Source organism: Zootoca vivipara, chromosome 6 (assembly GCF_963506605.1).
Source record: "Zootoca vivipara chromosome 6, rZooViv1.1, whole genome shotgun sequence".
In the NCBI taxonomy this organism is placed as follows: domain Eukaryota; kingdom Metazoa; phylum Chordata; class Lepidosauria; order Squamata; family Lacertidae; genus Zootoca; species Zootoca vivipara.
In genome coordinates, this window is record NC_083281.1 from 59619975 (window position 1) to 59633169 (window position 13195).

At 44.5% G+C, this 13195-nt stretch overlaps 1 protein-coding gene across 5 annotated transcripts in view; it reads right to left on the bottom strand.

The window, feature by feature from the left end:
* GALNS (galactosamine (N-acetyl)-6-sulfatase) overlaps positions 1-13195 on the bottom strand; it is a 55033-nt gene that overhangs the window by 21863 nt on the left and 19975 nt on the right. For all 5 annotated transcript variants that reach the window (XM_035117999.2, XM_060276039.1, XM_035118001.2 and 2 more), the window contains 2 exons: positions 8016-8152; positions 6168-6270 (listed from right to left, as the gene is read on the bottom strand). In XM_035117999.2, coding sequence (XP_034973890.1) covers positions 6168-6270; positions 8016-8152 — 240 coding nt within the window. The remainder of the gene's footprint in view (positions 1-6167; positions 6271-8015; positions 8153-13195) is intronic.

Genomic DNA, 13195 nt, shown 5'->3' on the forward strand with positions numbered 1-13195 from the left:
TCCCATCTCCACCCTAGCTTTTGTAGAAGATCAGATGTGTGTCCCTTCTGCCACCTGCCCTACTTCTCAAAAATTTTCTTCCTTCCTTCCTTCCTTCCTTCCTTCCTTCCTTCCTTCCTTCCTCCCCCTCCCTCTCTCTCTCTCTCTCTCTCACACACACACACACACACACAGAGAGAGAGAGAGAGAGAGAGAGAGAGAGAGAGAGAGAGACAGACGACCTTGGCCACAGTGCTCTATGACTGCCCTGCCAGTGCATCAATTTCCCAAGCAAATGGGCCACAGATGCTCAGTCGATATAAACATGAGGCAAAACAGCAGGCGGTTGCCAGTTGGCTCCCAGCCAAGCAGTGGAACCACCACCGGGTGTATACGTGTGTTAACAAACGGCCTTTGGCAATCCATCACCTGGGCACTATCCCAGATCATTCTGGCCTGATGAGCAACTGCGATATCTGCCTGGCTGACACAAGGAGCGTCTCTGTCCTCTTGCTGAAGCTTCCTCATTCCAATGGACACAGCACAGGAGGAACAGGGGGAAAGAGCTACATACTAGGAAATGAAGTTATGAATGAGGAAGCTGATTGAGCCAGGAATCCTCAGCACAGCCGCACTCTTGGCCCTTCAAGCTCCAGCCATCCCATGGGAAGACAGGCTGCTTCCACCGACCCGGAGGATTCCAGGCAAAAGTCTTTAGAATTAGGATGCAGAGTGAATCACCACCTAGACCCCTCCTTTGAAAATGCTATTACTACGACTTCTTCTCAGCAGCTGTTGCTTCAGCCCTGCTGAACAAAAATCGCTTTTCACATGTTAACTGTCTGGAAGGGACCAGGGGTGTGTGTGTGTGTGTGTGTGTGTGTGCAAATCAGAAAGTCTCCATCGGCTCTCAAGCAGAAGCGATCGATGGCTAACCCACATGCTCAGAGGACCACAATCAAATGTCATTATTTGTGGGGTTCTACTTGACTTCACACCACACACCCTTCCCCCCCACCCCGCAGAAAAGGTGCTATCGATTGCTTCACGTCAGATGAGAAGGGCAATCAGAGAAGATTGCGGCATGAAAAAAACCCTTTGGCATTTTATATTAAAACAATAGGGGTCTTCGTATAAACATGGACACAAAACCTTTTAAAAATACACAGTGGCCTTTATGATAAAAAAATCATTGAAAGCTAACAAGATACGAAGCTGACAGCACCAGGAAGAAGCTGAAGCTATCGGCTAATATGCAATCCACCCAGGGGCTATGAAAAATACATCTTCTTTCAGGGACTGCAACCAGAGCTGTAGCAGGGACAGAAAAGAAATGGAAGGCAAGCAGAGAGGAGACTTCTGCCTTCATGCCTTGCTATGAGGAAAGCACAAGGGGCAAAAGAATGAGAGTGGAGAACCAGCACGTGAGATGAGGACCAGGGAGATCTGGATTTTAACCCTCATTCAGCTATGAAGCTCACTGGGTGACCAGGGACTAGTCACTCACTCTCAGCCTAAGCTATCTCACAGGGCTGTTGGGAAAGTAAGATGGGTGGCAGCCAAGTACACCACCTTGAGCTGCTTGAAGGAAATGTGGGATAACCAACAAGCCTTGAGATCCCAAATTAACAGACAGCATTTTAATAGTCCAAGGTGGTGGTGGTGTGGAGACGCTGCCTTCTTCTTCTTGAGGACGAGACAAGACTATAGAGAAGGTGGAGAAGAAGGTAGGGCCTCTTCCACCCACTACTGCTGCATCCTAAAGGATGTAGGACCTCCCCTCTGGCCCACAGAATCTGCGCAAGTCTGCTTCAGACTCAACCAATTCCTGCACAGAGTGCGTGTCTGTGCATAACAGTGGTGCATGTCTCCATGTGGCCAAACGTATTTGTCACAGGGAAGTGCTGTCAACAAATCAGCTGAGCCTCTTTCTAAGAGGAACAGGTGAGCTCAGGGGCAGGGTAAGCGAAGGGTAAGCGAAGAAGTCACAGGCCTTTCATCCTTCCAAACACTTGCTAAGAGCTTGCTGTTCCTGTGGTATCTCAAATGGATTTGTCAGTGCAGCCCAAGGTTCTTTGGTTTGTCTGCATAGGCTTAAAAGAGTTATCTACTGTTCTGGCCCAGAAAATAAATGTGTCTCCAAAAATACCACAAAATTCTGTGTTATTTACTAGCATCTCCCTCCCTATACTAAACTTTCCTTTTACTCAGCACAAACCCATTTATCAGCTTCCGAGTGTTATGACAATTTGAAACTACATAGACAAGAACTACGTGTAAATCACAAACGGCTCTTTTACAGCCTCTGGCTGGCAGCTAAGTAAATATTCCTAATGCAACCCTCCCGCACAACTTACAGCTGCAAAGCGACACTGCCAGGTTTTCTTTAGCCATGCGGATTTCCTGTGGAGTGGGTTTATATTTCTTCTTTTGGCACTTTAAGGAAAACAGGTGCTCACTAAATAACATTTATATTCATAATTAAGCCAGAGAAAAATGCCAAGGTGTTCTAGCTAGAAAACAGATCATGACAAGGAAGGGGAAAACTCAAATTGGAGAACACCAGCCTAGGGCAAGACTAGGTAGTGTATATGAGAGAGACAAGTCATATTTCCCCTCCTCTATTATATACCCAGTACTGTAATATAGTCTTCATTTGGTGTGATGATGCAGGGGAGGGTGACCAGCTAGGATGGACTAAGCACCATCAAAGTTTAAGGAGCAAAAGCTGTCTGGGTTTGGGACACTGAGGTTATCGGATCTTAGAACCGCAAACACCAGAAGTGAAGGAATTAAAACAAGACTTGATCTCTAGAGCAAATAAGAGTAGCCAGCATGATGTGCAAGAATGGAGCACCTTAGCTGATGAGCAAAATTGAGCAATGGACCAGGATCCCCATCCAGAATGAAAGCTTTTATTGAATGGAGCACTTATGAATATGTAACGTAGAGGAAAATGCTCATACATGGAAAGGGACCTGGGTCTTGTAAACTTTGTCCACCATTGCTATTACCACAGATTGTGGAACCTTCATGAAACTTATTCATTCATCACAGAGGAAAGAGAGCCAAGAACAGACAGCAACTGCCCCTGCCTTAAAAGTCCTAAAAATAAACAAACTGGCTTGTGACGACTGTTTAGATCAGGGCTCCCAAACTAAGGCCCGGGAGCCGGATGTGGCCCAATTGCCTTCTAAATCCGGCCCGCGGACAGTCCGGGAATCAGCATGTTTTTACATGAGTAGAATGTGTCCTTTTATTTAAAATGCATCTCTGGATTATTTGTGGGACCTGCCTGGTGTTTTTACATGAGTAGAATGTGTCCTTTTATTTAAAATGCATCTCTGGGTTATTTGTGGGGCATAGAAATTTGTTCATATTTTTTTTCAAAATATAGTCCAGCCCCCCACAAGGTCTGAGGGACAGTGTACCGGCCCCCTGATGAAAAAGTTTGCTGACCCCTGGATACATCTGATCAGGTGCAGTCCCGTTTAGATAGGCTGAACTCCACTACAACCCCAAGAGGTGCACTCTTTTTATCGTCACAGTTTTGAATTCACAGCTTTGCAAGTGAAAGCTTTGGGGATGCAGTTCTGACTCTAAAGAAGCTAATGACAATACTGCATTCCCTTGGGCCAAGCATAGCCAGGCATCTGAATCAAATGTCTGATTATGAGTCACTGAGGAGACCCAACAATTGCCCATGACAAGCTCCAGTGGATCCAATGCAATGTGGGATCAGCTCATGGCTGGAATTCTGGCGTCACTTACAATTTTATGCATTAGGACTTACATTTTTGCAATGAAACCAACATCTGTAATTCCTAACACCCAATTTTGCAAAGAAATCAGCTTTTGTAACTCCTAACACCCAATATCAACAATATTGATACGGAAACTGAAGGCAGTGAAAAAGAGATTGTACAACAATTTCACCTTGGGAGCATTTCAAGTATCTGCAATTATTATTATTATTATTATTATTATTATTATTATTATTATTATTAAGCTGGCTTGGGTTGTAATTAATATCTGAGCATGAGAAGAAGAATTTGAACAAATTTCAACCCCAGCACCCTCTCTGCGCATTGTTAATGGCTGTTCTGTCCACTAATTCCATGCTCCAATTTTACCCACATCAACCACAGACGACACCAGCGGCAGGAAAGCAAATGAATTTTTAATCATCTCTCTGATGTACAGTATAATTGCTGACTTTTATCAACTAGCAGTTAAACAAAGACTTAGAAAGGAATAAACATTCCTTAATTGCACGTCTGCCACTGCTCACAGGAGGATAACCTTGGGAATGAGTAACTGGTCCCCATTATCTCAGCTACGCACACACTGAAAGGCAGACATGTAGCAAAAGGCTCAGGTCAAAAATAAATGCTTCTCAACATCAGTTTGTGTGCTAGATACTTAAATCACAGCATAAAAACAATTAAATTTATCCGAGTTCTCATCTTTGCATAAAATATGGGGGCGGGGTGGGTTGCTGCCCTCTCCTGCTTCCAAATGCAGCTTGGTCCTCCCACCATCACAAAAGGCCTATTCTCTCAAGAAAGCTAGGTAAGAAGATCCTGAGAGGACATGGAGAGAAACAGAACTCTAAGAATTAAAAATACTAGCAAGATTGGCACCAATGCTAAGCTTCATCAATGCACCATCTCCATTGCCAGAGCAGCTTAGCAAGTGCAGCTGGAGGAAGGCTGTGACCAGATGGAAACTGGATGAGAGAGTGGATATGGGAACTTTTCCTGCAGCTGCCCCCACTCTCTCTCATAGGAGTTTCATTTGTCCCCCCCTTCCAGCAGGTGAAAACAATTTGGTTCAGGTGGGCTTTTCATTCATTTTGGTATTTGAAGCTGATTAACTATTATGTTGCTCCTGGTTTTTTGCATTTAATTTTATTTACATGTTTACTTCTTGATTCTTTTGTTGTATTTTTAATGCTGCCAGCCACCTTGAGCACTGCTTTGGAGTTTGGGGAAAAGGAAAGGCGCAGCTAAAAAGAGGAGAGCAGCCAATGGAGAGAAAGAGACAGCGGAGAACAAAGCCACTTCATGAGAAGCAGCAGAGATCAGATTGTCCTAGAATTTGATGCATTTTTGAAGGGTGTTCTGTAATTTATGGTGTGTATTTGTGGCCCATCAGAGCAAGACAGGGCTTGGTCCTTGGCCTCATCCCACTTCTTTTTGGTACGCTGGATACTGGAACCCCTGGAATCGGGTGCTGGGCAGAACTTATTTCTGTAGTGGTTGAATGACTATGTGCTGGTGATCAGAAGGTTGTCAGTAGCAAACATTCACTGGGGTCTGGGAAGCCTGGCAACATCTAACAGTGGAGGCAGGAGGGGAGGGTCTCCTTATGCCAGCACAAGAAGCTCAGCACCCTGACCAGCTGCCTCTGTGCAGTAGAGCACAGAATTGGAAGCAAGCTACATTTTATTCATCCGTAGAAGGATGAACCACTCCTCCGCACTGCACGATCAAAGCTGCTGCCTGCAATATTTCTTCTGCTCAAAATTATTCTCTCTCGCTCTTAACTAAAGTCTAAACTCTGGGGCATTTGACAACTGGCAATGCCAAAAGTCTGGCAGGCTGATTATACCCTTCAAAGTGAGGCAGATTTATGCTGCTGTGGCTATTGGTGGTTCTGACAAGGGTGGCGGCGGCAATTTCTGAGATTATGGTTATTATCATTTTACATAGTTACACTTTACATGCTGTTTCTTAACAGGGCACACCAAGCCTCTCCAAATCCCCCTCCAAGCCTCTGGTTCTTCCTTTCCCCTCTCCTTGATGCTGCCCAGCACTTTCCTCTGATGCTCACAGAGGCTGCTGGTCCCCAGCTCCACCTGCTGTGCTTCCGAAGGATGCTGTGCAGGCATATGCTCCACCAGAAGGAACATGACAGCAGCCAGGACTAGACAGAGACAGTCACAAAGAGCAGCAGGCACATGCACAGGTGATGGCCTCCTGAGCACCACTTTGGAAGGTGGGCTAGCCTGATCTGTACCCCTTTAACATTTCCCCAAAACCATGGCTTGCATTAAACAAAAATGAAGATGGAGCAAAAGTAGACATTTTGATGATCTGAGTTTCTCTTCTGGGAGTGATGGGTTTATTTCCATGGGAGGAGGAAGGCAAGCATGCAGGAGGGAGGGAGGGAGGATTTTCAATTACCTGGCTGAATTGCTCCCAGGAATTGCTCCAGGTCCAGTAATGGGCCTTGTAAGGCCCAACCCGTATTGCCATCATCTCGTTGCCACGGTAATAAAATATTGGCCTGATGGAGAGAGGAAAGGACAACAAGAGAGATGTACAGCCGCATGAGAAATGTAACGTGTCCAAACAAGCGGCTTCCCCCGCTTTTGGCAGCCACACAGATAAAGGAGACAAACACTTTAATGGAGCCTGGCTGGCAACTCAGCTATCACTCAGGAGCAGGTTGCCTTCTAATAGCCTCCACCGCAAGGTTTTCAATTAGCATTTTTTAAAGCATCCATCAAGGCAAGAGTCTGAGTTTGCGTAAGCAAGAATGAAATGTTATGCAAGTCATCTTGCTGGCAATTGTTAATCCTTGAACTACCAGACTATGTAATTTCACACCCAGAGCCTGGTGGCTTAAAATACTCCAAAAGTGGGGGCACCTGTGTGATGGGAGCTGCAAAGGGTACAGGAAGCCAAAGTCTTCAGCGTACGGCCCTGGAAAGCCAGACTGTACAAGTGTGCTGTGAACACTGGCAAACCACTCGGAGAAAGGGGAATTTTGAGCAGAATGGACAAATAATTATCTTGCTATCTGCCATCTGAGGGACATCCTGCGCCCTACACCACCTTGAAACTACATTAGGGCAGGTGACAAAAATGTAGTGGAAAGGGATTTTTAAACACTGTCTGTGCTATGCTTGCATGCAAAGGATGTAAGAGAAAATTCCCCCACCCAGATGTTTTCAGCACACACAATGTGGATCGGCTGTTATTTTAAAGGAGGTTCATACTGGACCAGTACACAGCCCATTAGCAATGAAGAAAATTCAGTGGGGAGGTCTGCATTAATTCACATTTTCAGGATGATTTCTAGAAAATAGCAGAAGGCTCTGGTATAGTTTTTGCCCTTCACCTCATGTCCCTGCCACTGACTCTCTCTATCCAGTACTTCTTATTACTTGCATATGAACAATTGTTCCTAATTAGGTAAAGGTAAAGGGACCCCTGACCATTAGGTCCAGCCGTGACCAACTCCGGGGTTGTGGCGCTCATCTCACATTATTGGCCGATGGAGCCGGCGTACAGCTTCCAGGTCATGTGGCCAGCATGACAAAGCCACTTCTGGCGAACCAGAGCAGTGCATGGAAACGCCGTTTACCTTCCCGCTTGGAGCGGTACCTATTTATCTACTTGCACTTTGACGTGCTTTCGAACTGCTAGGTTGGCAGGAGCTGGGACCGAGCAATGGGAGCTCACCCCGTCGCAGGGATTTGAACCGCTGACCTTCTGATCGGCAAGCCCTAGGCTCTGTGGTTTAACCCACAGCGCCACCTGCGTCCCTGTTCCTAATTAGAGAGGACAAATATAATCGACATTGTATTATGGGTGTATATGTGAAGCTGCCTTATATCAGTCAAAATCATTGTATTATATTGTAAATTGCCCTGTGATCTTCGGATGAAGGATGGTATAGAAAATTAAGTTAATTAATTAATTATAATAAATCAGAGCACTGGTCCATCAAATCCAGTACTGCATACCACGCTGACCAGCAGTGGCTCTCCAGGGTTTTAGACAGTTCTCTCAGTCCTACTTGGAGATGCTGAAGATTGAACCTAGGTCTTTCTGCATGCAATATGTGCTCTGCCAGGGAGCTAGTCAGTACAATAGCGTTACTTTAAAACACCCAATCCAGCAGCCCAAACCCCCGACCCATTCCAAAAATAAGAGGCTCTAAAAATATCCAACTTTTTCTGCTCCACACTAGTAATTGGTGGAGTCAAGGGACGGAAAGCCGCGAGTGTGATGTTCATAACTCACCTGTCAATTAACTTGCCTTGCAGGATGACAGGCGAAAGGTCGATTCCGTCGATCTGTCTGTCACTGGGAGGCTGCAGTCCTGCCAATGCGAGGCTGGTGGTGAAGAGATCCATCACGCTTGCCAGCTGATGACTCACCTGCCATTGACAAGACAGAGCATTTGCAAAACAATCAAAGCTAGCAGACCCTGAGTTGAGGGAGCTTCTGCTTCCAATGATGAGGTCTTAAGAATAGTCTCATCACCTTCCAAGATATGCAGTTCAGGGTTCAATTCTGGATTCTACTCCAGGCAGTTGGGTAAAAACCTTGTGTTTAGGAAGCTTTTTTTCAGTTATCACCTACACTGGAAGCAGCTCACCAGGGTTTCAAACAGGGTCTTTCCAGCCCCTACCTAGAAGTACTGAGGAAGCAGCCTGGAATCTTTTGCATGCAAAGTATGTGCTTAAAACTGAGCAATGGCCCTTCCCTGGAGAGAAACTAAGAATCCTCATGATTCTGAAGGGAGGGATTATTAAAACAGGATCAGCGGAAGCTGCCTTTTATCAGATTCAACAGTGACTGACAACAGCTTTCTGGGATTTCAGATGGGTCTGTTTCTCCATCCTACACGGAGATGCCAGGAATTGAACCCAGAGCCTTCTGCATGCAATACATGTATTCTAACCTACAGCCACGTATCAGCATTCTTTCATTTTTACAGCTAAAATTTTGTTTTACAGCTAGTAAAGTTTTATTCTGTGAACCACCCTGAGACCACTAGGTATAGGGCTACTTGGCCCAAGTGTATTTGGGGAAGGGAGTCTAATTATCCCACCTCTTGTCCTTTGTACTTGTTCTTTGAACTCTTAGATCCAAAGAAGCCTGGTGCCAGGCCTACCAGCAGAGGTTTGCTAAGACACCTAAAGGAAGCTGCGGAAGCAGTAAAGCCGCACACACACACCAGTTTCAGAGCAGCATGTGATTTAGAATTTTTGGACATGTTCTCGTGATTGAGATGATATATAAGTTTTAAAATAATACAGGTAAGTGATGAAGTGTAGTATGGGTGGTGGGGCTTTTCAGGGCGATGAGAAAATGATACTTCTACACAATAGGGTAGTAGTTGGAATCTGCATATTGTTTTTATGGGTTTATGTTTATAGTTATATATTTCAAAGAATAAGTTTAAAAAGACCCTTTCAGAGCAACAATCAAGGTCGAAGGCTTTTGGAAGCAGCTGCTGAGCCCAACAGGAGCAGCATTTCTCCAAGCTGGGCTCCTGTGGACCACGTGATGCTGTAAATTCTCCAAGCTGCGTTTGGGCTGGAAGGGCAGCGGCAGGGGGAAGAGGTGACTGGTTTAAGGTCACTTTTTTTACAGAACATTGTGGGTAAACTCAAAGAGCCTTTGATTTCTGTCCTGAATCAATAGTCTGGCCAGTAGGGAGCTGCTAGTGACTTCCTTGTACCTGCCCCTCGTTATTAAACAGAGCCCGGAGTGCAGGCAGCTCACTTTAAATGGCCAATTACATCCGTGGTCTTGCACGCTGTTCTCTCTGTGTAAAGGGGGAGAAAACTTCTTAAAAGAAATTAAACGTCAGTGTTACAGCCACTTGGTTTTATCTGTAGCACCACATTAAAGAGAAGAACCGGGGAGGGGGCGGGGGGCAGGGAGGAGGTTACTATTTTTATATAAACTTTGAAGTATTTTCAGAGGAGAAATAAGGTTGGGGGGGGATTTAGTATTTTCTTGCATTGACAGCATGCTTTCATTTTGCTTGCAATTCCTATAACAAATGGGGGTGGGGAGGAAGGATATTCTAGAGAGTAACAGCCCAGTGAAAAATAAATAATGAAAAACAGAGGAGCAAGATCAGATATTTCCAGTATCAGCAAGGAACAGCCGGTATTCCGCAAGTAAAGAAGAGGGGTTTTTTTTAATATAAAAAAATGTTATAGTGTGTATATATATATATATATATATATTTATAAACTCTCGGCATACACAGAATGTCTTTAAGAAAATGAAATCCTTTTTGCTCTGGGCCACATTGCGAGAAGAAATAGCCAGCGCCAGCGTTATCAGTGCTTTCAAGCTCTAACTCTGAATCAAAGGCGACAATTAATAAAGTTGCCCCCGCCAGGAATGGAAAGGGGGAAAGCTAAATATTTGAAACTGGGTGAACAAATGTCAGGGTGTTTTTAAATAAAATCCTTTTACATTTATCACAGCAAGCAGACCTGATATCCCTGTCTAATTCAATTTCAATTTGTGCCCTGTGGGAGATAGTGAAGAAAAGGTTGCACTGCTGTCTTTGGGTTGATATGTTCTTTTCTCCTTCAGGGAGCAGAACCAGGGAGGTGGGAAGAGGGGGGTGCGCGGGGGGGGGGGAGGGAGGGCTGTGGCGGTGGTAGGAGGGGAAGAGAAAGGAAAGGAAAGGAAAGGAGGGGGCACAGAGCAAACATAGGATTCAAAGAACAGCAGAATACAGATTCCTGCCAGCAGGATGCTTCTAGAAGGCAGAGGCAGCATGGGAAAATGTTTAAAGTTTGTTTTTGCTGGTTATGAATCCACCTGGAAAATCCGGCCAAGACTTTTGGGTAAAGGGGAGAGCAAGAAATCCAGAAAGAGTGCTTGTTTATGTTCCACAACCTAAAACAGTACGGGCAAAAAACCCTATGAAAACTGACACTATGCAAACTAAGTAAGGAGGACGCTTCTGGTTCAGAAAACTCTCCTCCATAACCCCCCCCCCCAAAAAAAAATCACCGACTATTCTCTCATTCCAATTCTGCTGTATCATGTTCCTTTATTCTTATATTTAACACATTTTCTTCAGTTTGACTAAATGGATATACTTAGTACATTCCCCATGTCCACTCTGTTTGCACACTCAAGAATCTTGACATGCATATTGACCTTCTGAGAACTTCTGCTTTCATTTGAAGCAGTTTCTAGCCCTCATGTTTGAGAGTATATCAAGGAATGTCTGTAGAAAGCTTTAAAATGCCATTTTGAGACAAGATTACGATAGTTCTCACATGGCAGGGCAGCTAATGCCTTCTCATACCCAAGCTATTTACCCCCTCTTCTGTTTTTTCCAGTGTGTTAGTAGTTGCCAGAATATTCCAAATCCTGCAAATATAAATATATCCAGATTTGCAGTCTGCATCACACAGTACATAATTTAAAAGGCATAAAATTGAGCTTCCTTTGGTACGATGAACACACAGCTCCATCTTTAACAGACATGTGTGCTGCTGCTGTTTAAAAATGGTTTATAAAGCTGCACAGCTGGAGAGGAGGCAGGCTTGTTTGTCTGTGAATATCAGAGTTCATCATACAACAAAAAATATCTGCTCACAAACCATTCATTTGGGCAAAAAAGAGTTCATGTCAAAGGTTGCAATCCGAGACAGAGACAGGTTTACTTAAACCCACTGATCTCTGGGGACTAAGTGTACCTAAAATGATGTTGGAATGTAGCATTTCTTATGAAGCCTTTGACACAGCCCCTTCCCTTATTCTATTGCCTTCTTTGTGTCATTATCAATACTGTATGTCACCCTTTGGCAACGTGATGCCCTCCAGTTATTTCAGATTACAACTCCCATCAGCTCCAGCCAAACATGATGGAAGCCATGGTCCAAATCATATGGAGGACACAAGGCTGGCAAAGGCTGTTGACAGTCCTTAGGAACAGGTGCCTGTTCTTTCCTCATTCTTTGTAAACTGCCATGAAGGTGGGTAGGTAGCTCAGTATCAAATTCAAGACAGCCAAAAGCAACAAAAACAGATCAGCTTCTATAATACAACAATGGCGCAATACAGGGTTAACTAAGGATTTTTTCTGTTGCAATACATTCCTCTGGGAAGGAGCTTTTGCCCTCTCTTCAAAAAGAGGAAACTCCAGCCACGTAAACAACTTCCACTCATGCCTGTATTGATTCCTAGATTTCCAGAGGAGTAGCTGCCTTAGTCTCCTGCAGTAAAAACAACAAAGGGTCTTGTAGCACCTGAAACATCTAACAATTCTTTTCTGGCATTAAGCTTTTATGGGCTGCAGTCCACTTCATGATGCATAAGGTGTTATCTACGGATGTCCTAGAGATATTTCTGACATTGATTATAAAGATAGGCTGTGAGCTACTTCAGCTTCAATTAGGCAACACAGTAAGGTAAGGAGTAAATTAAGCAATGCAGATATGCAACGGAAATCTGTAAATATGTCCCACTGAAATCCTTTTTTTTTTAGGGGGAGCAGATAGAAGAGGTCAGGCAACAAACCTTGAAAAGAGAAAGAATGAAGAAAGAACTAGAAAAGCGGGAAAAGAACCATGCAGATCAGCAGAACTTTAGGACATGAAGCCAGAGCAGATAGGTAGAAACAAAAAGCAGCTCTTTACTTCTCACCTGCAACAGGGAGACTGTGGGGGCTTCAGAGCATAAGAGGTATTGAAAGTAAGGAGTAAATAGCCATTAACATATATTGTGCTGTATTTCTCTATAAAATAAGAGCTGCCACCACATTCTCATGCTGGCACATGGGACAGAGGCTTTATCTCTAAAGGTGTGCAATCCCAACAAAGGAAGCCAACTGCCCAGGAGAGCCCTTATAGGATGGTGGGTAGGAGGCACCAAGGGGCTCAGACGGGCCTGGTGGCTGAGGATCAGGAGTATGAGAATTGCTTGTGTGCAACATTCAGAGACCACTGACCTTTGCTTGCAAAGAGTTCACCCACACAAACACCTCTGAATAGAGATCGAAAGTGCTATGTTCAATGAACATTTTAAAGAGGACAACATATTATTGTGTGCAATGAACATTAACAGTGACACACCTGAAATCATCTCTCCACTTAATTCACTGGGTTTAAGATATCTGGAAGCATCCTTCCCAGTCAGTCAATGACATGGTGCACATATTAACATTGAGCCAAACCATGACTTAGTGCAACAAGCAAACAAGATCACAGGAAAGAGCATGTTATGGTTGAACCTGAGCTCATCGTTTCTCTCACTCCAAACCACAAGGTGTGGCCAATGTTTGCTATTGGTTTACCGCTTGTGGTTTGTCAGGGGGACAAGCCAGGATTCACCTAACCCTGAGCTAAACCATAATGTAGCCCCAGGCAGCACAGCAGCAACAGGACCAGGGGAGGAATGCAGCAGCCAAGATCTTCACTCTGGAAACATGCACA